The sequence below is a fragment of the Podarcis melisellensis genome, assembly GCF_964234715.1.
Source record: "Podarcis melisellensis genome assembly, chromosome: 2".
NCBI classification, from domain to species: Eukaryota; Metazoa; Chordata; class Lepidosauria; order Squamata; family Lacertidae; genus Podarcis; species Podarcis melisellensis.
Genome location: NC_138529.1, coordinates 71,356,023 through 71,380,592, shown reverse-complemented (window position 1 = coordinate 71,380,592; position 24,570 = coordinate 71,356,023). Strand labels below are relative to the sequence as shown.

General features: G+C 44.2%; 1 protein-coding gene across 2 annotated transcripts in view; it reads right to left on the bottom strand.

Annotated features, from left to right (window-relative positions):
- Positions 1-23,940, bottom strand: part of HEMK1 (HemK methyltransferase 1, mitochondrial release factors N(5)-glutamine) — a 47,858-nt gene extending 23,918 nt beyond the window's left edge. For both annotated transcript variants that reach the window (XR_014165611.1, XM_081900360.1), the window contains exons 1-4: positions 23,806-23,940; positions 21,543-22,019; positions 20,065-20,156; positions 12,835-12,928 (exon numbers count right to left, since the gene is read on the bottom strand). Coding sequence is in view for 1 of the 2 variants with exons in the window: in XM_081900360.1 (XP_081756486.1) it covers positions 12,835-12,928; positions 20,065-20,156; positions 21,543-21,794 (438 nt within the window). In the remaining variant the exon portion in view is untranslated. The remainder of the gene's footprint in view (positions 1-12,834; positions 12,929-20,064; positions 20,157-21,542; positions 22,020-23,805) is intronic.
- Between the last annotated feature and the right edge of the window lie 630 nt (positions 23,941-24,570).

The window sequence follows — 24,570 nt, the reverse complement described above, 5'->3', positions numbered from 1 at the left end:
TCGTATTTCTACTAGGGTGCAAATGGAACAATGTCAGAGGTGCAGCATTTATCAAGAAATACTACTACCACTACAAATAAAACTATGCTGGTAATCCCAGGAGAACAAGGAGCTAGCGTAGGGCAAAATGTTCCAAGATTAGAACCAGAACAGCGAAGGGGAAAATGGGGAAATTAAGAGCAGTAGTCTGGATGTAGCCTAATGATGCAGCTACAGAGGATCAGCTTCCTTGTGATAAAATTATGAGGTTAGAGGAATCAGTAGCACATTGGTCACAGTTTCTTCCATGTTGTCTGCAGCCTTTTCCACATGGCATGCTAAAACACTGAAGAGACATCTGACCTAGTTTCATGTATACCCCGCAGCAACTGGATAGATGAGTCATCAGCGTGGTGGTAACAGGCTCGACCTATGGGAATATCACAATGCACGTAACTGCTTAAGAGCACTACCTACTAGTCATTCACTATGAGCACATCCCACATGCTAGACACCCTGCCAGTCTGAGTCACTGGCACAGGTTACAAAAGCAGTTTGAGGATTTTAGTACCTCTTTCCTAGAACTGGAGGCTGAGCAAAAGCATTTCAAAATGAAACCTCCCTCCCTCCCTTGAAAACAGCAGCACCAGCTTTTTCAACAGCTTTGCTCTGGTATATATTGAACTATGATTGGGAGAGACATTGAGGGAAGGGCAGAGGAGAGAGAGAAACCAAAAAAAGAGGACTACTTGGTTTTCATTTGTTTAAACGATGATCAAGAAAAACAACAGCATAAAATGCTGTAAGAGGAACGGGGCAGGATGTTGCTATAATAAAAGAACAACAACTTCAACTTCTTCTTCTTCTTCTTCTTCTTCTTCTTCTTCTTCTTCTTCTTCTTCTTCTTCTTCTTCTCCAGTGGTACCTCAGATTAAGTATTTAATTTGTTTTGGAAGTCCGTTCTTAACCTGAAACTGTTCTTAACTTGAAGCACCACTTTGGGGGCCTCCTGCTGCTGCCGCGCCGCCGGAGCACAATTTCTGTTCTCATCCTGAAGCATAGTTCTTAACCCGAGGTGCTGACCTTTAAAGCCCTAAACGGCCTCGGTCCAGTATACCTGAAGGAGCGTCTCCACCCCCATCATTCTGCCCGGATGCTGAGGTCCAGCGCCGAGGGCCTTCTGGCGGTTCCCTCATTGCGAGAAGCAAAGCTACAGGGAACCAGGCAGAGGGGAGGGCCTTCTCGGTAGTGGCGCCCACCCTGTGGAACGCCCTTCCAGCAGATGTCAAAGCGATAAACAACTACCTGACATTCAGAAGACATCTTAAGGCAGCCCTGTTCAGGGAAGTTTTTAACGTGTGATATTTTACTGTATTTTTGGTTTTTATGGAAGCCGCCCAGAGTGGCTGGGGAGGCCCAGCCAGATGGGCGGGGTATAAATAATTTATTATTATTATTATTATTTTTTATTTTTTATTATTATTATTATTATTATTATTATTATTATTATTATTATTATTATTATTATTATTATTTCTGGGTTAGCAGAGTCTGTAACCTGAAACGTATGTAACCCGAGGTACCACTGTATTATTAATAGCCTGTCCATCTGGCTGGGTTTCCCCAGCCACTCTGGATGGTTCCCAACAGAATATTAAACAGAATAAAACTTCAAACATTAAAAGCTTCCCTAAACAGGGCTGCCTTCAGATGTCTTCTAAAAGTCAGATAGTTGTTTATTTCCTTGACATCTGGTGGGAGGGCGTTCCACAGGGTTGGTGCCACTACCGAGAAGGCCCTCTGCCTGCTTCCCTGTAACCTCACTTCTTGCAGGGAGGGAACCACCAGAAGGCCCTCGGCACTGGACCTCAGTGTCTGGGCTGAACGATGGGGGTGGAGACACTCCTTCAGCAGCAATTTCTTAAAAAGAAGTTCATTTCCCCTTGAACAGAAGAGTTGCAGATGGAAGAAAAACAGACTGCAATGCCTAAAACATAATACTATGTCTAAAGTGAGTGAAAGGGGAGGGGAGATGGGAGAGTATATCCAGGTTAGACAGCAGTAATTTGTTTTATGTGGGGGATGCCTTTGAAGAACCAATTCAGAACATGGCAGCTATGTAGTTAATGGAGCTATGCTAAATTTGGAAATACCACTGTTAAAATATCTGTACTAGCTTCTCATTTGTTTCCAGGCACAATTTCCAATTACATATTGTTTTTATATATCATCATCATCAATTTATTATCAACAAATTTAAAGTGCTGGTTTGGGCCTTCAAAGCCTTTAAGACTCAAAATTGCTTGTGACCAGCAGGGCCCTATTTTCTTTAGATTCGCATAATTAGGAAACATTTTTTGTGATGTGCAAGGCAGACCATCTGAATCAACTAGAATATGACCACGCTATTTAAGGTGTGAATTTCTCTTCTTTTAAACTTCTCCCTGGCCTATTTGACTCGTGTGTGTGTGTGTGTGTGTGTGTTTTTAGATCAACCAATCAATCATCATCTCCTCATTTCCATTTACTTCCCTGGCTGATTCTATTTGATTTCTTTAGTCTTTCCTACTCTTAGACAGTTAACTCTTTCCCCTTATTTTACTGTCTCTTCCATCTAGTGCACTTTTCTTCCCTTATTTAGCCACAGATCTGTGTTTGTCTATTCTTGTATTGTTAAGGGTTTAGTAGGCCGCTACAATAGCAGGTGATGATTATGTTTTACTAGATATTTTGTTGATTATTGTGATGAAGCACAAAATATTTCACTGCCTTATACAAACATGTCTATAATTTTAGATTTTTAGTTGTGGTAAACATGTATGTGTGTACACAGCTGTGTAACCTGCTTTTAGTGGAACACTGGCATATGAATATTCAAAGTAGAATATAGAAACAATGCTGAAGGCAAGAGGGCTGGACAGACTCTCTTAGTTCCATGAACTTTGTGGATGCCTTCATCAGAAGATACATTCCTGGAAGTACAAGTTTCTAATCTGGAAAACATATCCCCAGAAAACTAATTCTGGGAGTTTTGTAAGGGAAGATCACCTCACCTGAACATACAATCTATGTGTCTCCAAATATCGTGTCAACAACTTGCAAAGGCTTCACTGGAATAGAAATTATTTAGAAACAACCCAGTAAAGCATTCTGAAATTTTTGCAAGTAGTATGTTGGCACTGTATGACAACATACAGTGGTACCTCTGGTTACATACGCTTCAGGTTACATACGTTTCAGGTTACAGACTCCGCTAACCCAGAAATAGTACCTCGGGTTAAGAACTTTGCTTCAGGATGAGAACAGAAATCGTGCTCTGGCGGTGCGGCGGCAGCAGGAGGCCCCATTAGCTAAAGTGGTGCTTCAGATTAAGAACAGTTTCAGGTTAAGAGCGGACCTCCGGAATGAATTACCGTATTTTCTGCCCTATAGGACGCACTGGCCCATAGGCCGCACCTCATTTTTTTGGGGGGGGGGGGAAATGAATTTAAAAATCCCCCCCCCAGCCACGGGGCTGGTGTGGGGGAAGCCCGAGCTTCCCCCGACCCCAGCCCACAGAACAGGCTGCTGCCTGCAAGCCTTGCAAGCCCGCGGGAACTCCCCCCGGGTGCGCAAGGCTTGCGGAGACCTGCGCGCAAGGCTTGCGGACACCTCTGGAGGGCGCCCCATGCTTCGGGCTGCCACCTGCAAGCCTTGCGAGTCCGCGGGAACTCCCCCCAGACACGCAGGGCTTGCGGACATCTGCCCGAAGCACGGGGCGTGCTCCGTAGCTCGCCCCGTGCTTCGGGCTGCAGGCTGCCGACCCAAGACTTGCGAGCCCGTGGGAACTCCCGCTGGGCTTGCAAGGCTTGTGGATAGCTTCCTGAAGCCTGCATTCGCCCCATAGAACGCACACACATTTCCCCTTCATTTTTGGAGGGGAAAAAGTGCATCCTATAGGGCGGAAAATACGGTAAGTACTAAACCCGAGGTACCACTGTACACAGAAACATTATTTTCCCTGACTAAATTATTGACAAACTGCAGTTCAATGAGATAATGCAAACTTATTTCATCATGGACCTTAACTCTGCTGCTCAGGGGGTCAATATAGCATGAGCTCTGGTATGGTTTCATTTCATTCATCTGAAGGAATACTAAACAGTTTCTCCATATTCCTATTTGCTTCCCAGAAATACCAGGGCATTCCTCCTGTCCAGTTATTGTGGCGGGGGGGGGGGGGGAGGCAGCTGTCACACACAAAATCAATATCTCCTAGCTGTCTTGTAGCTGGGTAAAAGGTAAGATGAAAAAAGGAAGTCTCTCGGTTCTCTAGGATGTACAGGATGTTATGATGCAAAGCTAACATCCTAAACTCTTAAGACACCATTGTAAGAAACAAGAAGTGACAGAATAGCCATGCAATCTTTACTAAGAAAGAATAGTTGCATTAGGAAGGACCATGCTGTAAGAATTCCCCCATGAAAAAAGGCCACAATGTTTGGGACATTTCAGCTCAGGAGGAACATGAGAGATGTATAAAATCATGCATAGTGTGGTGAAAGGGATATTACCTCCCTGCAAACTCCAGAAGTAAAATAGTTTGGCCATTAAGCAATGAAATGAATTAGATCCATGGTATGTAATGGTGCAGAACAGGACTGACACAGAAATAGGACAGGTCCAAAACAGGACTACAGGAATGAAAACTGCTAACAGTTCCCAAGACATAGCTATACACAGGTAGGAATGGTTGATGGGGAAGAGCCATGGAGCTGGCACCACTGCCTACTGGGATGGCAAGCGGCAGCAGCAAGGTTGGGGCAGTGTGGGCACATTGCCCAGTGGTGGCTGGTGCCCATTGGGAATGGCAGGGCAGAAATCAGGGAGGCTAAGGGTAGGTGGAGCCAGAGCCAATGGCACAGAGAGGCAGAGGCTACGACCGACCATGCCAACTAATACTAGTTTGGATCTCTGATGAGTTATACAAAGGCTACCCTAGGACTAAAGAGGAGGAAGCTGAGAGCCAGTGCCACCCCCTAGACTGGCTGTAAGAAAGCAGGTAGGTGGGGGCAATTGAGGTTGGCGGATCAGTTCCTTGTTTGCCCTAATGGACAAGCCTCCACGGCCACCGACAGTGCCAATTCAGCACTACTGCTGGTGCCTGCTATTAATGGCAGAATACTGATCTCTGGAAGTGGATAGCCTTTTAAATTCATGGAGAAGTTATTCGGGGGGGGGCCTATTAATTTCTTTCATGTGAGGAGAAGGCATTTGGGTTGTATCCAGCTAAAGTCGTACTCAGGGAAGACCCACTGAAATCAACAGACTTAAGGTACCCATATCTGTTGAGTTTTAATGGGTTTCCTCTGAGTATTGCTTAGTGGGAGACCGCGTGCCGGGGGCCCTTTTAAGTGCAACAGTGCTGTGCAAAGAAGTCCTTCATTTCGTCTGCTCTAAATTTTCCAACATTCAGCTACATTAGATGATCCCATGATTCCAATAGAGATAAGAATATAAGAAAAGCCCTACTGGATCCAAAGGCCCTCAGCATCCTATTCCCACAGCAGCCAGATGCTCCGTGAGAGTTTGCAAGCCACACCCAAGTGTAACAGCATTCCCCACACTTGTGAATCTCTAGACATTGGCACTGAGAGGTGTGGCCTGTGTCTGACCCTGAAGGCAGTGCCTCCATTAATTGATCATTTTGGTTGCCTTTTTCAAGTGAAAAAGCAGGGCAGTCTATCCCATATTAAGACCATAAGAAGAGTCCATCTGGACCAGGTTAATTTCCCATCTACTCCAGCACCTTGTTCTCACCAGCTGCCTATGTGACGCCCACAAGTACAACCTGAGTGCAACCGCGCTCTTCCCATTCTCAGTAACTGGCATTCAGAGGCGTATTGCCTGCAACAGCAGAGGTAGCACGTAACTGTTGTGGACAGCAGCCATGGATAGTTTTTGGCAGTGTGCACTAACATGCTGCTTCTTCAGATTAAACCAGGGTGGGTTTAAAACTATGGTTTAAACTAAGTCACTGTATGGCATCACAGTGCTCTGGTTCCAATGTCATCTCCAGCATAAACACTTCCTGATAGAAGAAGGCATTGCAGGACACAGAGTCACCTCTTATCCTGGCAATCCCTACAGAAAACGTCCTTCAGTTTGCACACAAGATACAGGGCAAGGAAGAGCAGTTGTTGTTTTCTCCTGCTTCGGAAGGGAGGAACTGGACCAATGGATTCAAGTTACAAGAAAGGAGATTTGTGAAGGTAAGAGCTGTTTGACAGCTTAAAACATGACTGCCCTCTGGTGGCTTAACAAAACCCATAAACAGAAGACAGCTGGATAGCGTGTGCTGCAGAAAATCCTAGAAATATAAACAGCAAAGCTTAATTTAGCTCATAGATTCAAATTGTATACACAAATCCTTTGAAACAGAGAGGCAGCTGAGGAGTGACACCCTCTCCCCCAGCTCGGAAAGTGAACAAATAGTAAGTAACGAGGATTGTTTTGGATTGTTCTGGGGGTCTTGACCTTGCCCTGATGCCCAAGAAAAAGCAGCTGCTGCGGCAGAAAGTGCTTACCGTGCCAAGCTGCTTGACCAGATCCAAATCTAAGCAACTAAGTCTGACTGACTTCTCAGACTGGATAACTCCTGAAACAGCACAAGAGGCTACTGAAAGGCTAAGATGATGGTCGGAAGAGCAAACGGAGGAGGGGGATAATCTCCATAGCGTGACAAACAGTCCCTAGATAGTTCAAATTCTCAGCAGTTAGATCCCCCCAAGCAGCCAAAAGGCCCTAGATCAAAAGGTTTAAAGAAAGCAGACCTACAGGAAAGCTCTCAAAGATCAAAGCAACCCAAGCAGCTCAAGCAGCAGCCCATACCACCGCCCAAATAACATCTCAAAAGCTATCTAAACTGCCTGAAGCAACAGAAGAGTTATTTACTGAAGAATTGGAGCTTGATTGGAGAGCAAAGCCTACTCACTGGAAGGTCTCTGGCATTGATCTTCCGGAAGTTGGAGAGCATTGGGGAATCGTGTGGCGAGGGGTCAGAAGGAGGAGAGCCTGGTGCGCCCCCCGAGCCCCAGGGGAAGAATGCTGAGAATGCTCAACCAAGCAAGCTGGAGCCCTTCAATCCTTCAAGGAAGAGCACCCAAGATGCTCAGATTAAATTCTGTCCCCGGAATAAGACCAATGGCCCACATCCCACTGGAAGGTGTTTGCAGTTGGATCAGATAGTTTTGATCATATGAATAATTGGGAGAACAAAGGGCGCTGGATTACCAGACCAAGAGTTTGCTCCTCCTTATCTGAACTACTGTGATTAAACATAGGTTCTTTGGACTTAATAGAAAAATTGCCGAGCCATCCAAATGTAATAGGACTGCTTCTCAAATTTCATAGCCATGCCATTCCCCTGCTGCTTCCTAAAATGTGTGACTTTTTAAGTAGATTTCACATTTCAATCAGAAGGGTGTTTGCAGACTTGGACTTTATTATCAGGCAGTCAAAAGCCTGCTAGTCGGCTAACTCCTAAGCTAAGAATATCATTACTCTCAAGGTTAAACCTTCCCAGAAATCAGCCAGCCCCTCTGGCTGATTCTGCTACAGCTCCAGTTAATCCAGAGAGGCCTCAATTAGTGCCTCTGAAGAAATCACTGCTCCAAAGGAATACTGAGGAAACAACAGCGATAATTAAAGCACCAACTAACACTATTCTAGCAGAATTAGAGGATTTAACAAACCGTATCCAAGTCTTGCTGCGTGATTTCAACAAGACCAAGGCAAAACCCCTGGATCTGGCCAATGTGGGCTGCACGAATATGAACACGAAAAGGTCTGTTAGAGAGGATATAGATATGGATGACAAGCAAGCTAGATTAGAAGTTACTCAGAAGCAAGGGGGATATTCTAAAAACAAACAAGAGATATCTCTCGGGATACTGGACGTCCTGGGCTCTGAGCCTCGACCGAACTCAGCCGAAGCCCAACTAGAAATTCCCCAGGAAGGAATCACAATGCCAAACTTGCTGAATTCAGTACATATCACTAATCAACTCACTCTCCCCCCAGTGTTCCAGGACTGCCCCAAAGTCCATCTACAGGAAATTGACATTTTAATACATCAATCCATGCCCCAACCCATAAATGCTGGCTTGGTCACCAGAGGTCATTTTAACAGAGGAAATCCCTCCAGGAGAAACTACAAGGGAGTACAATTCTGGCATTGCTCCAAGTTCTAGTGAACTTACCCCCGAAATTGACAACTCGAGTATGATCAGTTGCTAGTTCAAGAAGTGATGACACCAGGGTCCACGGATTAATAACCACGGCCTCAGAGGTAGTGGAGGAAATACATCAGGAACAGTCTGGGAAAGGAACCCGAAGCCTTTGGAGCACAGCGCGAAGTCCCGCTGCACTCCAAAGTCTTGCTCTCCCGGCTTCAGCAAAAGGAACCTGAAGCCTGCGGAGTGCAGCGGGAACTCGCGCTGCGCTCCAAAGGCTTCAGGCATCTTTGAGGCTGGCGGTGGGGGAAAGCAGCACTTCCCCCCACCGCCAGCCCCACAAGCTCGGGGGGGGCAGCCTTTGTGCTGCTCCCCGACCTGGTCTTTGAGGCTGGTGGTGGGGGAAAGCAGCGCTTCCCCCCACCGCCAGTCCCACAAGCTTGGGAGGCATCGGCAAGGCTGTGCGCAGACCTGCACTCTGCAGGCTTTGAGCTTTGAGCGCTGAGCAGAGAGGGGGAGAATTTTTTTTCTTGTTCTCCCCCTCTAAAACAAGGTGCGTCCTATGGTCAGGTGCATCCTATAGAGCGAAAAATACGGTACATGCCTTCTCCCACAGAAAATTACTTCTGATTTTTTTTTTATTTGCCTCGATCATGTGTTAAAAAATATTTGTGAAAAGAGAAGGATTCAACAATATAAGATTAGGCAAGTGAAACTTGCAACAGAATGTTGGAGTGTATTCTCCACCTAAAATCTAATCATACGAAGGTTGTAATTCTGGGCACAGTCACTACAAAGCAAGTCCCACTAAAATCAGTAAGACTGACTTCCTAGTAGCCATGTATAAAATTGTATGCTTATTTCCAAACTTCTTCAGATACCCAGAGCAAAACATAAGATGAGCCCTGCTGGTTTAGGTCCATCTGGCCCAACATTCTCTACAGTCAACCAAACACCTATGGGAAGCCCACAATATTCCAATTCTCTCCCCCGCTCAAGTAAAACCTTATTTACACACATGCACCTACCCACACATATAGAGGTAGATCTGTATTGTGGCAGGCACTGAACAAATGGGTTCGCCCCCTCCCCTTATATCAATTTATCAACAAAGATCATTGTAGGAAAGTTTGTGGCAAATGGCCAATTATCACTCAAGTATTAATAATAAAGTTTTCCAAGTATTTCACAGATGAAAACTCAGCTACCCGGGTAACAAAAATATGCTATACAGTGGTACTTCGGGTTACAGATGCTTCAGGTTACAGACTCCGCTAACCCAGAAATAGTACCTCGGGTTAAGAACTTTGCTTCAGGATAAGAACAGAAATCGTGCGGCGGCAGTGGGAGGCCCCATTAGCTAAAGTGGTGCTTCAGGTTAAGAACAGTTTCAGGTTAAGAACGGACCTCCAGAACAAATTAAGTTCTTAACCTGAGGTACCACTGTATGATCCTTCTGGTAATCTGGAAACTAGAAATGCAATTCTTTCATCAGCCAGAGTTCAAATGAAATTCCAGGGTAAGTACCTACAAGAGAAATCCTGTTGTTTTCAAATGCTACATAATGACCTTGCAGCCCACGATCTTTGCTTAAAGAAATTGGTCAAGTACACAGCTTGAACAACAGGTTTATATGTATAAATGAAATGCTGGCAATTACAGGAAGTCACACATACATATGGCATTATCTCACTGTTTGAACACTCTCTCTCCCTCCATTCATATTCAAGTATCCATCTCCTAATTTGACCTTAAATCCATGTGGTTATTATGCGAAAGATGTGGACATTCTTTCCACCAGACCTGTGCATCTAAAGCACCAGCAAATGCATGAGAGCAAGTATTCTTAATGACAACAAAACAACAACATTTATTTTTAAATTTAAAGTGTTCAAAGTGTTTCAGATAAAGCCTCACAATGTTCCTGGAAGGTAGACTAAATTAGATATTGCTAGGGGGATGGAGGGCTGAGGCTACATGCAACTACGGCTGAGGCAAGATTTCAATTGAAGACATCCCTGTTGATAGCTTGCACTATGTCTAGAAGCAGCAGAATAGAAAACGATCCAAAAGCAGATGGAAGTGGATTTGCTCTGCCTTCCGAATTTAGATCTGTGTTATTGCTTTGGTGCTTGGCAACCTGCAAATATAGCAAAGTCCAAGAGTTCAAAAACTGATGGTTTGGTCAGCAACTAAGCATGCCGTGATCTCTTCCCTGGGTGATGAGAGGACAACACAGAAAATAAAGAGGTGATGCAACAACCAATTGTGTTAAGAGTAGAAGCAGCTCTGTGATGGTGACACTGCTCTTTTTAAATTTTGAATCTCACATGTAGTTATTTTGGAGGAAACACTTCCCTATTTATTTATTCTCTCCTCCACCACGATCATTTACGCAGCTGCTGTTTTTTGTTAGCAAGTTACACCCCCTCCCCAAGTCTCTCTAAAATTGGCAGCCCCAACTTCTGGCAAATTCCAGGTGTTCTCGTTAATCTGTGAAATATTCCTGGAAGGTCAACTGGCATCAGTCCCATACTGCTAGCCATTCTACACAATCTGGTTCTAAAATGATGCCTTCAAACTGCAGTTCCTAAGTCCCAAGGGGCTTAATGTGAATTACTGGCAAGCAGATCAGATATACCCCCTTACAAACTGTGCAGCCAGTTGAGAACCACTGACAAACTCCACAGGTTCAGATCAGGCCAAACCAGTGTTTACGTGCTTTAGCAAAAGGGAAGAAGTTCAAGGGCTTTGGGGCTTGAAAAGGAGGTCACATTACAAATACTTTGTTGTTTTTGCTTTTTTTTAAAAGTACAGAGGTTAGCACTTAGTCAATGGTTCACATCAAACACAGCATTGAATTGCAAACTAGGCTGGCACGAGCAAACATCGAGCAAACATCGATCATGCAAACATATGGGCAGAATAAGCAACACACTCTTGTGTTTACTATCAACACTTGCATCACACACAGCAGGCATTTGTTTAATGATTGCGGGAAGCGATATTGCGTGAAGATAGTGACAACACAGCATGGAAAACAGCGATATCACCAGATAGACTTGTGTTGGGCCATCCACTATCTTGTAAGTTCCATTTGGCACAGAAGGATTTGGCACCCAAAATATTAACAGATACTTTGAAGCTGGGATTTCTTTGTTAGAACAGTAGATATCTATGCAAAGGATCCCAAAGTTAAAAGCAGTTCCTGCTTTTGTATAGGACATGGGCATTCATTTTGTCTAATTAATGAACTTCAACTTCCAGTCCTGAGGACACAGAACCTTGGAAACTTCAGTGAACTTTCCATAGGTTGAACTTCAGGTTTCTAGGTCTTGTGATTTTAAGGAACAGCAAAATGGAAAAGGAACAATCAGAAGAGAAAAAGCACATTAGAAACCACTTGGATAGAGAAGAGGAGAATACAGAAGATAACTAAATAGGAGCCAGAAAATTATGAGATGAAACCCCCACCTTCTTGAATGGCTCATATTTTCTGATCCCTGGGACCTTTGCTTCTGGAAAATAATTTGCCTCATGGTTAGGCAAAACTGAGAAATAATTTGGACTTTAGGGGCATATGGTGCCTCTTTCATACACTCAAGTTTTTGTTCCTTAGTCTAACCTCTAAGCTCTACCCAACAATGTTGTTTTGTTTTTATATTGTTTCAGAGGTAGCTTATACCCCCCAAAGAGCTATATACATTTTTGAAACAAAAAGCAGAATTTCACAACTGAACACTATTAGAAGAGCACCATCTTTACATATATAAAGACCACCACGTATGTAAAGATCATTGGAGTCCTGAAGGGTTGGAGGTTAACAGGAAAGGGACTCTGACTTTGCAATTCTTACTTAGGCTGTGCCAAGTTACTGCTGAAATTGTCCTGCCCTACTTTCTATTCTGCTCTTGGAGCAGAGGAATGTCAGTTTGGAAAAGGAGCATGAAACTCAGGCCAAAATCACATGTGATGCTCAGTCACATGCATTTCCAACCTCCCACCCCCTTCTAATTCTTTTTTTTTAAAAAAGCACAACCCAAAAATAACTGGAGTGGCTGCAATCTTGAGTGGAAGACCAGTGGGAGGGGAGGGGCTGCTTGTTTCATTCCAGTTAACACACAAGCTGCAGCTAAGGTCTGTTCTTGGTTTACAGCTCATGGTTTGTCTGGAGCAAGACAAACTATGAACCAGGGTTTGGACAACACTTTAAGCCAAACCATGTCTTAGCTCACAGAAGCCAAAGCAAGACTGAAGAAGGTAAGTGGTCATGATCTTGTCTCCAGCAGCCTGGACATTCATGGTCTGGCGTAACATTACACGTGAGCTGGGTCACTGCATACATACTCTGCCATTGTGTGTGTGTGTGTAAATCAACTACATATATTCTAAAGATTTTCTATCTGAGATTTGCTGCAGCCGACCAAGGTAAAAATATGTACCTCATCATATGTGCTTATGATAGTGCTCACCTCTCCCACTCTCCCCAGGTAGCAAAGACTACCCATGAGAAAGGAGGCAGGGGAAGGAATGTCCTTATGGCTGCCTAATATTGTGCTTCCTTGAAGTGGAGGTGGGCGTATGTGTGTAGCAATGCAGCACTCTGGAGAAGAGCTGAGGTTTGTCCCTTATGATGACTTGCCTCTGTCTCTGGTCGAGGAATGAAGACCGGAGGTTTCATCTTGAGTGTCAGATCCTGGAAATCCCACTCACCCAGAACATATTGCACTGGCATCCTGGAACAGAGGACGTGAATTACACTGTGCACTTGGCCAAGAATCCAGTTGCTTACAGTAACTCATCATCATGCTCAAATATACCACCCTCTTCCAAAGCACAAACAACTGGACAGGCAGTACCTTCCCTAATGGGTGGAGCGGGAAGGAAAAAGAACATTCAGTCCTATGACAGAGAGATTTCAAATGTTCCCTAATGCGAAGTTTGAAGCACTGTACTACTGAAGCTAAAACTGATACCACAGGTTTTCCGTGGCAGGCTATCTGCAACTCTGCAAGCTACTGACCAGGAGCCAGATGAGAATGTAAGAGCCCTCCTGGATTAAAGCAAACACCTATCTTTATCCAGCATTCTGTTTCCTACAGTGGTCAACTAGATGCCTGTGGAAAGCCTGTAAGCAGGACACAAGTGTGACAGCAGTGACCTCTTTGTGCTCCCCACACAGCCATCATGACTATTAGCCACGAATAGCCTTATCTCCCCTGAATTTGTCTAATCTCCTTTTGAAGCCATTCAAAGTTGGTGGCCAACACCACACCCAGTGGAAGCTAATTCCACAGTATCGTGCTGCATGAAGAAGCGTTTCCCTTTGTCTTTACTGAATCTCCCAACATTCGGCTTCACTGGATTATCTCGGGTTCTAGTATTGAGAGATGGCCTATTTTTTCACACTGTGCATAATTTGGCACTTCTATCATATCCCCTCTTGATATGTTCCCCGCTGATCATGTCCCCCAAACAAACCCCCAAACTTTGCAGCCTTTCCTTACAGGGGAGTTGGTTCCATGCCCTTGAGCACTTACGTTGGCCTTTCCTGCAGCTCAGGTTCAGTTCTCTCCTCCGACCATTCACTGAGCAATGAAAACATTCATAATTCTGGATAGAAAGTCCCTTAATAACCACTTTGAGCAAACTGATTCAACGAAGCATTCCTCTTTGCTACACTTCCTTTTGTGGGTGCTGAATCCCCAGTTCCAAGCATCAGAAAAAGTCACTATCGGCATTTCACATGGTAGATTCCATCCAGCAAGAAGGAACTCATTCTAGATTCCTGTCTCTAAAGTCTGTCATTCCTGACGGTGCTTAGTATAAAGCTAAAATATGACAATCAGGCTCACAAGGCTACGGTAGAGATGGGAAATCTGTCTCCCACCATGCCCTCCTGGCTCTGTCACAACTCCCCACCATATCCCTCCTGCTAAGCTGCAGCCATGCTAGTGACCAGGTGTGTGTTGCTGCCCCTCCTTGTCGGCCACTCCTGGAAGCTGGCGTGCAACATCTAGAAGGCCGGTCTCCTTATCCCTGTACTATAGGAAGGCCAGGCAGTTGTCATGTTACCATAAGCTTCTTGGTCAGGTATTCTTGCCATCTCCTCACAAAAAGCAAGCCACACATTCTACCCTGAGGAATCATAAACTAACCAAGGTACTATTCTCACTCCCCACCCCCTTTATCTCTCAATATACACACTTACTAGCGTCAAGTAAGGATCCAGCATGTTTAATTTAGAATCCAATAAGGTTATATATTTTAGCTTTCAGGTACGTACAGATCCAAGAAATGTAGATAAGAAATCTACTGGCATCTTTATTAGCTAGGCAACACACTCTCTGGCAGTTAAATCATTCTTCATGGGCAAAAGGCATTGTGAATGCCCACTTGTCTTAAAGGTATCCGCATTGCTTAACAGATCTGATGTGTAACTAAACTCAATCATGTGCATTTTTTTTATTCTGTAATCTTTTCTTATAGGGAAAAAAGAAAAAGAAAAGCTTAGAAGGCTGTATTGTCTTTCAGCTTCTGAAGCTGAGCCACTGAAAGAAATATCCATGCTACCCACTTCCTTCTCTCTCTCTCTCTCTCTCTCTCTCTCTCTCTCTCTCTCTCTCTCATTCTCTTGTAACATTAGATGGTCCAAGAACAACCAGGAACCGAAGCTTGGTGAGTTGGTTGCTTAGCTTGGCCTACAACTACAGCTGCAACAATTATTGTTGGGGTTTGCATAGTTTATTCATACTTTGAATACCTGAGTCTCCTTCATAATTTCTGGGCAACAAGAGAACAAAGCCAGAGACAGGAACTGATGACTTATATGCATTTCCGCCTACAGCAACTTAACCTTGAACTGTTTTTGGTTCCAAAGGCTCACAGCATCTTTGTATCTCAACATCTACTTTTTTAACTGCTTACTGAACTGGGAGCAAAGCTTGTGTTAACTTAACAATGGACTTTCCCATGTTGTCATTGTTGTCTTCTTTCCCAACTTTGTTGACAGGGTTGTTCTTTCTTTTGTAAGCCTCCACATATACAATTCACTTACATATTAAATGTGCTGTAAATGCAATCTTAACAACACTAAGTTTCATTAAACTCACTAATTAAGCATAAATAGAATTGGGCTGCATGTACTACTTTTGTGGGACTCTTAACTTTACATGCATTAATGATTGGGGCACAAATGAGCACCTGAAATGCAGCAAGAATAGCACTAGGAGCCAGAACTTCTGGGAGGCTGGAGAAAAAGATGTAACCTCACTGTCTTCTCCTGCACATCCATGTTGCAGCTGCAAGTCTCCTCTGCAGGAGTCAGCTGTGAACCATTTAGCTTTGTGAGAAGGCAGTGCCCTCTCTGACTTGTTGGTCAGGCTGCTCTCTGCAGCAACACTAGAAATGTGCATTAACTTTATTTGTATATATTTACTTTTTGGTCACTTAATTTTGGTTCAGCTCTCCACTTGTTATATATGAAGTCTAGATTATTTCATTGTAGTAATGAATTAATCTTGTGCTTATTGCATTGCTGATTTTGTCTTATTTCAATTTATTATTTCCTACAATACATTTTTCCAAATGTTATGTATCTTGATAATAAGTAAATATTTATTTTGAGCCCCTTTGGGCATAGTTAACTACGGAAAAGCAGAATGCAAACAAACTAAAACCTAAGTACAGTATCTGGCTTTCATATCTTAATTTTGCCTTCATGGGAAGCAATCTGCTTACTATAATTAATAGCTGTGGCAACATGTACCTGGGCTAATAAATAGTGATAGAGAGATCAAGGGTAAAGTTGCTCCATCTGTATATTTCCTTGGTAAGCAAATGCTTAATTCCCCTGAATGGGAAGAAAGAAGAGGCTGTCTCTTCTCACTTTGACCCAAATCTAAATCGAAGATATAAATACTCAAAAACTGTGATCTGCCCATATCAGGAAGTATCCAGTGGCTATGCAAGAGGAAGATCCCAGATGCCTAAAGAGGCAGGTGACACTCAATTCAGATAACCACGCCACATCTGGTGGTAGCAAATGCCAGCAAAAATATGTGTTTGTGTTACAGTGGTTAAGAGTGTTTAACTGCAGTTGAGGAGACACGGGTCAAATCCCCACTCAGCCATGAAGCTCAATGCGGGTGACATTGGGCCAGCAACTGTCTCAGCCTAACCTACCACACAGGATTGTTCTGCAGATAAAATAGCAGGGAGAGCTATGTAAATGACCTGGAGCTCACTGAAGAAAATGTATGATACAAATGTAGTCAATAAATCATAATATCATTAGCTGCTTTGCATACGTGGTTGGAAAAAACATTAATAGCTAGATGGCTAAAACACTCTAGCATGGAAAGGAATGCCTGAAGGGAAGCACAGGTTCAGAGTAGGCTGTACCTGCTGTATCTCTTCCATGTTTCCAGAAGTGCCTTGCTATGGAACAGAAGCATATCTCATGGGTGGGGAACCTTTTCTGGCCAGAGGGCCACACTACTGCGGTGGAAAGCTGTCAGGGGCCACATTCCAGAAGTGGGAATAGTGAGCACAGTGGGCTAAATCCAAGCACACATGATTAACACATGCACACAGTGCTATTTCCCATGAATACAAGAGCGCTGAATTCTTAGTAACCCCACACAAGTTTCACCTTCCATTTTCTCCTTAGGTTTCCTCCACCCCACTCCTCTGCAAAGATATTTGTAGGTTGTTGTGTTTTTTTAAGGAAGCTGAAGCTCTCTAATGCTTTCCTCTGTCCTGAGTATTCAAAAAAGAACTCATTAATTCCTACACAATGCAAATAATACCCAATGCACAGCTGAGCAGCAAGTCTTGCCTTTCAGCTATAAAAAGCACCAAACTTAAAATATCTATTTCAAAAGAAAGCACCCAACTTCAGAATGCAATTGCACTCCAAAACTTGCATATCAGGTGGAAAATGCATCTGGTCTGGTCACTGTTTCTACCAGAAAGTAGACAAGAATAGCAGAGGAAAACAGCAAAGGAAATTACACAGACAGATTTCCTAAGCCCAACATGCAACAAACCATAATGGTCAAGTATGGACTACGGCTGCCTATATAAGACTGTAATCCTATGCCTACTTACTCAGGAGTAGACCCTGCTGGACTCAATGGGGCTTACATCTGAGTAAGCAAACACACAGGTTTGCATTGAAAAGTTTCATGAACTGTGCAAATACAGCCTCTAGTGGTGGCCGGGTCAAAGCACATATATTTCCATAACCAAAGATGTAGCAGCTGAAAAATCAACTTCCAAACTGAGGCACGCAATGTAAAAAGACACAGAGAGAAATGGGGAAGTTTGAAATCAAAAAGTTCTTCTTTTACCAATCTTCTACTGCACCTGAGGGAAGCTAGTTAAGGTCCCAGGGTAGGCTGTGTGGCATACATAGCTCACAACAGAGACACAGGGCCTGGGAGGGTGGAGAAGACCTCAGGAGGAACAGCCCCTGATTACTGAGGTGGTTGCTTCTCTCTAACGGTGGTGGGCAACCTCCAAGCCACAAGGCCATTTTCCCCAAACCATTCCCATGCATCAACTGATGTCATTGGTGACATCAGCTGGTGGGCAAGAGGACAGAGCTAAATCCAGCACTGACTGTGCACACCTGCTCCCAGCAGGGAAGAGATTTTCACAGCCAAAGCAGCAGGATTTAAAGCCTACTCAAGAACTGATGAGCGGGGGTTAACTCCTGCTCAGTTTAAACAGCCCACATTCCTGTTTGCACCTCTGATTTTCTGAGGCTCATAGTGTGTGAGCGCTCTGCAAAAGCGCTGCTCTTGCCTGGGGTGGGAGAAGGAGCCTTGTGTGATTTCATAGGTGGGTGGCTTTGCTCACCTGTCAAATGAGGCCCGCAAGTCTGATCCTGATAAGGATCTGACCTGCGGAGCCAAGAAGGTTCTCTACATGCTGTTCCAGACCTCATATAGGACATCAGGTGGCGGTGGTGGGGACAAGTAAAAATGTGACTGAGCCAGAAGGGGTTTTCCAACCACTGCCAATCAACTGATTGGTGACACCTGCAAAGTGCTTTGTGAAGCACTATGTTCAAGTGTCAGAAATCAGCTGATCGTCAGGGCTCTGTGCACAGTGGTGTGCAAAAACAGGTCACTTGACATCACTGTGACATTGGATGATTGACATGTGGGCAAACCTGTCCAACATGGCCCACCAGGGTGGGTGGGGAGAGATAAAGATTCAGCCCACATTAGAAGTCTATTGATTTCTAAGCTTTCAGCAGCTATTACTATAGCTGGCCCACCCATGAAACAAGGTGAAGCAACTGGCTCATGTGGCAGGATTCACAGGGGCAGCAGATCACACTGTCAATCCTACTTCCTCACCTTTTGGACCTTCCCTCACCCCTTCTTCTCTGGCAGGGAGGGAGGCACCATTCTGGGGTCCACCTCAGGTGTCAAAACTTCTTGGGCCAGCTCTGGCTATTGCCCTTCATCTTCAAAACTTTTACTCAGTACCCTCAAGAGCTAGATGCTATTACTGTCTTAGTGGGGTTACAGTACAATAAGGGATGCAGGTGGCGCTGTGGTCTAAACCACTGAGCCTCTTGGGCTTGCCCATCAGAAGGTTGGCGGTTTGAATACCAGCGATGGGGTGAGCTCCCATTGCTCATTCCCAGCTCCTGCCAACCTAGCAGTTCAAAAGCATGCCAGTGCAAGTAGACAAATAGATACCACTGCAGCAGGAAGGTAAACGGTGTTTCCGTGCGCTCTTGTTTCCGTCACAGTATCCTGTTGTGCCAGAAGTGGTTTAGTCATGCTGGCCACAGGACCTGGAAAGCTGTCTGCAGACAAACACCGGCTCCCTTGGCCTGAAAAGCGAGATGAGTGCCACAACCCCATAGTCGCCTTTGACTGGACTTAAACATCCAGGGGTCCTTTACCTTTAGAGTACAATAAAACAGACCCCAGATTCAAAGAAGTCCAGTTTTCTGTCCGATTCTATATTGTGAAAAATATGGAATATTAACAGTGGGGCTACTTGTATTTCTCCTAGGTTTTAAAGCATAAACATATTGACACAGCAGTAACAGCTTATTTGTTTCAACAGGAGGATTAATTAGTATGCAGATTGCTATAAAATCAGAACCAAAGAGACAGTGGGCAATTTGATTAACTATCCAAGATAATGAGTTCCAATACTGTACTGTCATTTTCTTAACCCTAATTGTTCTAAACACACAAATAATTTAAGAAATTGTGGCTTTAAAATGCATGCAAAATTGTCATTATGAGTGCTAAGAGATCTACAGAACTGATTCAGCCACCATAGATGAACACATTTCAGCGATCCAAGCCTTAAATATTCGCCATCTACCCTGGACGTCTCTTTGCTGGAAATGCCTCATTTATTTAAATTATTTAAGGCCGCTTAATTGTTGAATGGCATTATGTAAGCCTAGCAGCCGAGCTTGTTACTTGCACCTCTCTGCTGGCTCAGTTCTTGCAAAGGCCCTATGGATTTAAAAAGGGATTTGCTCATGATTTATTAAAGTGCTAAATGGACGACTAAATGTTTGCTACTATACTGCAGAGTGGTAGTGATAGCTCAGCAGCTACTTCTAGCACTAGTACCTACTGGTTTGTCTTGCATTTTATTTTTATTACTAAGTCATATGTAAGGGCGCATATTTCTAAGCTAAACTGAGGTCAATTCCCAGTAAAAGAAATGAATTTAAACGTATCCCTCCAACCTTGAAGACAGGACTTGACCCCTGTCTTCATTTTAAAACTACTTTAGCTGCCTGACATTCCATAGGCATCCTAATAGAACAGTTTTTTTCTGCAACGTCCTTGAGAAAGTGAAACAAATCAGCATAAGTACCCACCTTTGTAGCCGTTTTGCACATAGCTGCTGGATCTGTTCTTTTTGCTTTGCAGAGAGGGGAGTAGAGATGCTGCTGGCATTCAAGCTCTGGAACTGAAAAGTTATTTACAGGCATTTAGATTAAATTCTGGTAGCCCACAAAACTAACTCCACCCAGGAGGGTTAAATGCTTTTCTTGGTGGTCAGCCCACCTACCCTCTCCATTGTACTGTGATAAGAGCTCTGCTGGGTGAGACCAAAGGTCTACCTAATACAGCATTCTGTTTCCTAATAAACAATTAGATCTGGAGTGGAGAACTTGTGGCTCTCCGGACGTTAAAGGTAAAGGGACCCCTGACCATTAGGTCCAGTAGCGAAAAACTCTGGGGTTGCGGCGCTCACCTCACTTTACTGGCTGAGGGAGCCGGTGTACAGCTTCCGGGTCATGTGGCCAGCATGACTAAGCTGCTTCTGGTGAACCAGAACAGTGCACGGAAATGCTGTTTACCTTCCCACCAGAGCGATACCTATTTATCTACTTGCACTTTGATGTGCTTTTGAACTGCTAGGTTGGCAGGAGCAGGGACCAAGCAACAGGAGCTCACCCCGTCGCGGGGATTCAAATTGCTGACCTTCTGATTGGCAAACCCTAGGCTCTGTGGTTTAGACCACAGCACCACCCACGTTGCTAGACTACAACTCCCATCTCCCCTGACCATTGGCCATGCTGGCTGGGCCTAAAGAGAGCTGAAATCCATCAACCTATGGAAGGCCATAGAACCCACTAAACTTGATTAATCTGGAAAACCGACAAGCAGGGAATGAAGGAAATAGTCCCACAACCATTCACTGGCATACTGCCTCATGAACAAAGGTTCCTAATAGCTATTATGACCGAAAGCTGTTAATAGGCCCATTCTACATGATTTTGTCCCTTTTAAAGTAGCCACGCATTTAACAACTGTAGCTATGCTACAGAGGAGCAATTGGGCTGTAGAGGATGGTTTGTTCACAGAAGTGAACAAGGGTGGTGGCTGAGGGGTGGAGTGTTGTGATTTCCCTCCACCATTCTGCCTTGCCCTGCAGAAAGGAAAGACCCTTCCACCAAGACTAGCACGGAAACCAAGCGGGCTGGCACAACTTATTTCCAGTTGTGGAACTGTTTAAGCAGTTATTTAGCCATTACAATCTATGGCAAACAGATATAAATAGCAATCCAAAAAAAGCACCAATGATGTAAACAGGATAAACTGTACTTGGATGCTACTGCAAACAGCCGATGTGCTTGGTGAACCTTGATCAGAGCAGAGCAAAGTTATTTAAAAGGAGGTCAAGGCTTAGCCTCTCTGTCTACAAGAAGCACTATTTACTTCATTGGAGAAGCTTGTGATATATTAGAGCGCAGAATTGCTGGCTAGTGAATCAGACATGAGGCAGATCTTCCAACATTCATTTTGGTGCTCTGCACAGACAACCACTATTTTACCCACATCACTTAACTGTTTTTGCTCCTAGGACATGAGAAACAATATATTCGGAAGATGCCTGTGGTTCGGGGATCTCATTCACTTCAAACACGCCTTGCCAGTAGTTGACCAAGTCAGCAGCTGTAACCACACCTGCCTTATAACAGAAATACTTTCTTAGCAGTCTGTGACAGGGATTTAGATTGGAGCCTTTGGCAGGACTCTTCCCAAGATGAGGGAACAAACTCAAAAGCTTCCTGTACAAAGAGCTAGTAAGAACTTTCATGGCTCCAGAAGGTTATGGTTTCCAAGAATGAGAAAAGGCTCAACTTTTTATAGGCCACCAAAGTACACCACGAGTCTCTAACACCAGCAGTCTGGTTTCAGAAAATATATCAACACAGGACACTCCAGTCTCATCAGTGCTTATACAGCAGAATGTCAACAGGAGATTCCATGTGTCCTCTTGTCCTTGCAGAGCACACAGGTGACTCATTCATCCAGTAGTAACCTAGAGAAAAAGAGACAACCAAAGGAAATAATCTCAAATTCAGGATAAGCTCACTTACCATTTAGGCTGAAGTAATTTTTAAAGAGGTCATTATAAACACAGCATAAATGATGAACTCACATGACACATGAAAATGAAGAAGGCATAATGCATTTCACTTTCCATAATTGTGATTCTAACCACATTTGAATAAAATTAAGCAGTACTGAAACTGCCCAGATTTGCTTTTCACCAACACTCAAGCTACAGGCTAGTTCACAATCAGGAGGGTGCTAGTATGCTCATGTCCTGTTTGTGGGTTTCCAAAGCACATCTTATTGACCACTGGGGAAACTGAATGCAAACTACAAGGGCTCTTGTTCAGGTGTTACATAATTCCTACACACTTTGTTTGTCACACATATACTATACACCAAGGGTACACAGACTATAAGCTTGTGGGATCTGGTTTGTTTTTTACTTGAACTCTGAGATATACCAGCTGGAGCTTAGCACAAAAGATTTAGAATGAAAGAACTCTGAGCCTGGGAATTTGTTGTGAGTAGAAGAATGGAATGGAACTCACAATATACAACTATGTCCTCTGTGGCTTCTCAAATAATTCAGAGAGCTACCAGTAGGTCTGGATCTTTCTTCTGCTAATCCCAGCTATATACATGATGCAATGGTGATATTGTCAAATATTGTCTTGACTACATTGGATTTCCTTTTAACAGTGCCTTCCGTCTGTGGCCTGGGACATTCATCCTAAATATGTTTACATAGGAGATTAGGCCCAATAAAATGAATCTAAGTGAGGTGTGGGTTCCACCATCCACAGTGGTAGGACTGATATTTGGCCAGCTTTAGACTGATTAGACTATAAAATATATTAAAAAACACCTTTTTTAATTGATGCTTGACCAGTTCACAAATTGCCCACATAGGAAAAAAATTATAATGGACAGCTGATGCAGGCAACAAAGCATAGGAATATAGAATGGGAGGTGCGGACAAAAAGAGCCAAGACTCCTCTATAATAAAGCATATAAAAGGTATCTGTGCTATTTTGCATTTTTAAAAATGTCTTCCTGTCATGTTCCAAGCAGATCAGAATGTTATCCCTTTTCTCCAAATAATCAGGAAGTAGCCACAGACAATGAGAGTTGACAAAATAGTCTGAAATAGTTGAAAGTAGTATGATACAGCTGTTTCCTATAACACACACTTATTTTGTTCTGGTGTCATTTCTGATCATACAGGTAGCAACGACAGGAACTTGTACACATAGATGATAGTGGGATAAGCACAAATGCCTCTGGCAACAATACCTGCCTCCATCATCCCATCACCTTCTGCTGTGAAGATACTATCCTCTGTGAGCAGTGAGTGTCACATAAAATCAACAGGAGAAATAGGAACTTCCTTTCCCATAGTATTCCAAGCCCAGTAGGGCGCTCCTACGCATGCCTGCACATGAGTTTAACGGGATTTACCGTACTTCTAGGTTAGTGTGCAAACCTTACGCGGCAAACGACTGCAATTTAAAATGCATTATTCGTTGGGTGGAAGAAGGCTAAACCATTTTGAGTTAAACCTTCACAGAGCAGTTTCCGCTGCCCGATCAATGCAGCTGAACAGCACATAGATGAAGTCAGAGAGAAATTCTGAATAAAGCGCGGGGAGAAGGAGGGAGACCAATTCGCAGGTCCTTCTTCCAAGTGAGAAGCCTTACGGAAGGCTTTTATGGACGCGTACATTATAACAAAATGTGGCGGCAATGAGATATTTTGTTCCTTTTTTTTACCTGCAAATTGACAAAGCACCATTGCAACTACCGCGCTTCTTTCCCAAGAGCAGGAGGCGAGACTCTTAAGCAAATTACAAGACTGGCAAGCGACGCACTTCCGGTTGGGGCTGCAAGCAACACGGCCTTACTCGATAACAGGGACGGCGGCGTACAGTTCCGCCTGAAAGGGAAAGCCTCAAAGCGTCAATCTTCCGTAAAAGGCAGAGCGAACGAGGCAAGGGGGACCCCGCATGGAAGCCTTAGCCCATTGCAGCAGTTCCACAGGAGTGGCTGCGGCAGAAAACTGCACGAAAGAGAGAAATAGTCTTCCTTGCAAGTTCACTTGGAAGAAAGTCCTGCAGTGTTCAGTGTTTCTTAGGATTTAAGCCTTAAATTTAGCACGGGGGCGGCGGGGGGGGGGGGAGAGAAAGCCTGATTGTGTTCATGGGGCTTCTTTCCAAACAACTGCGTATAAGATAGTCCACAGGTGCTGTTCTGCTGTTGTCTCAGCATCTGTCTCTTTCTGGAGACAATGGAGGAGTGTGTCAGGGACTGGCTGGAGGAAGGGGAGTAGGGGGAGGCATCTGCCAGGGAACCCCCAAGGGGGAGCCCAGGAGGAGGAAGGCTCAGAACCAGGAGATCAGTGGTGGGACACTGAGGAGAGGACAAAGGGAGATGATTGGGAAGAAGTGCCGAATGCCAAAGGGGAAACAGGGTTTAGTGAGCAGGGAGATCCTGTGCCAGAGAGTAGTTCACATTCAGCAGCTGAAGCAGAGGAGGGGA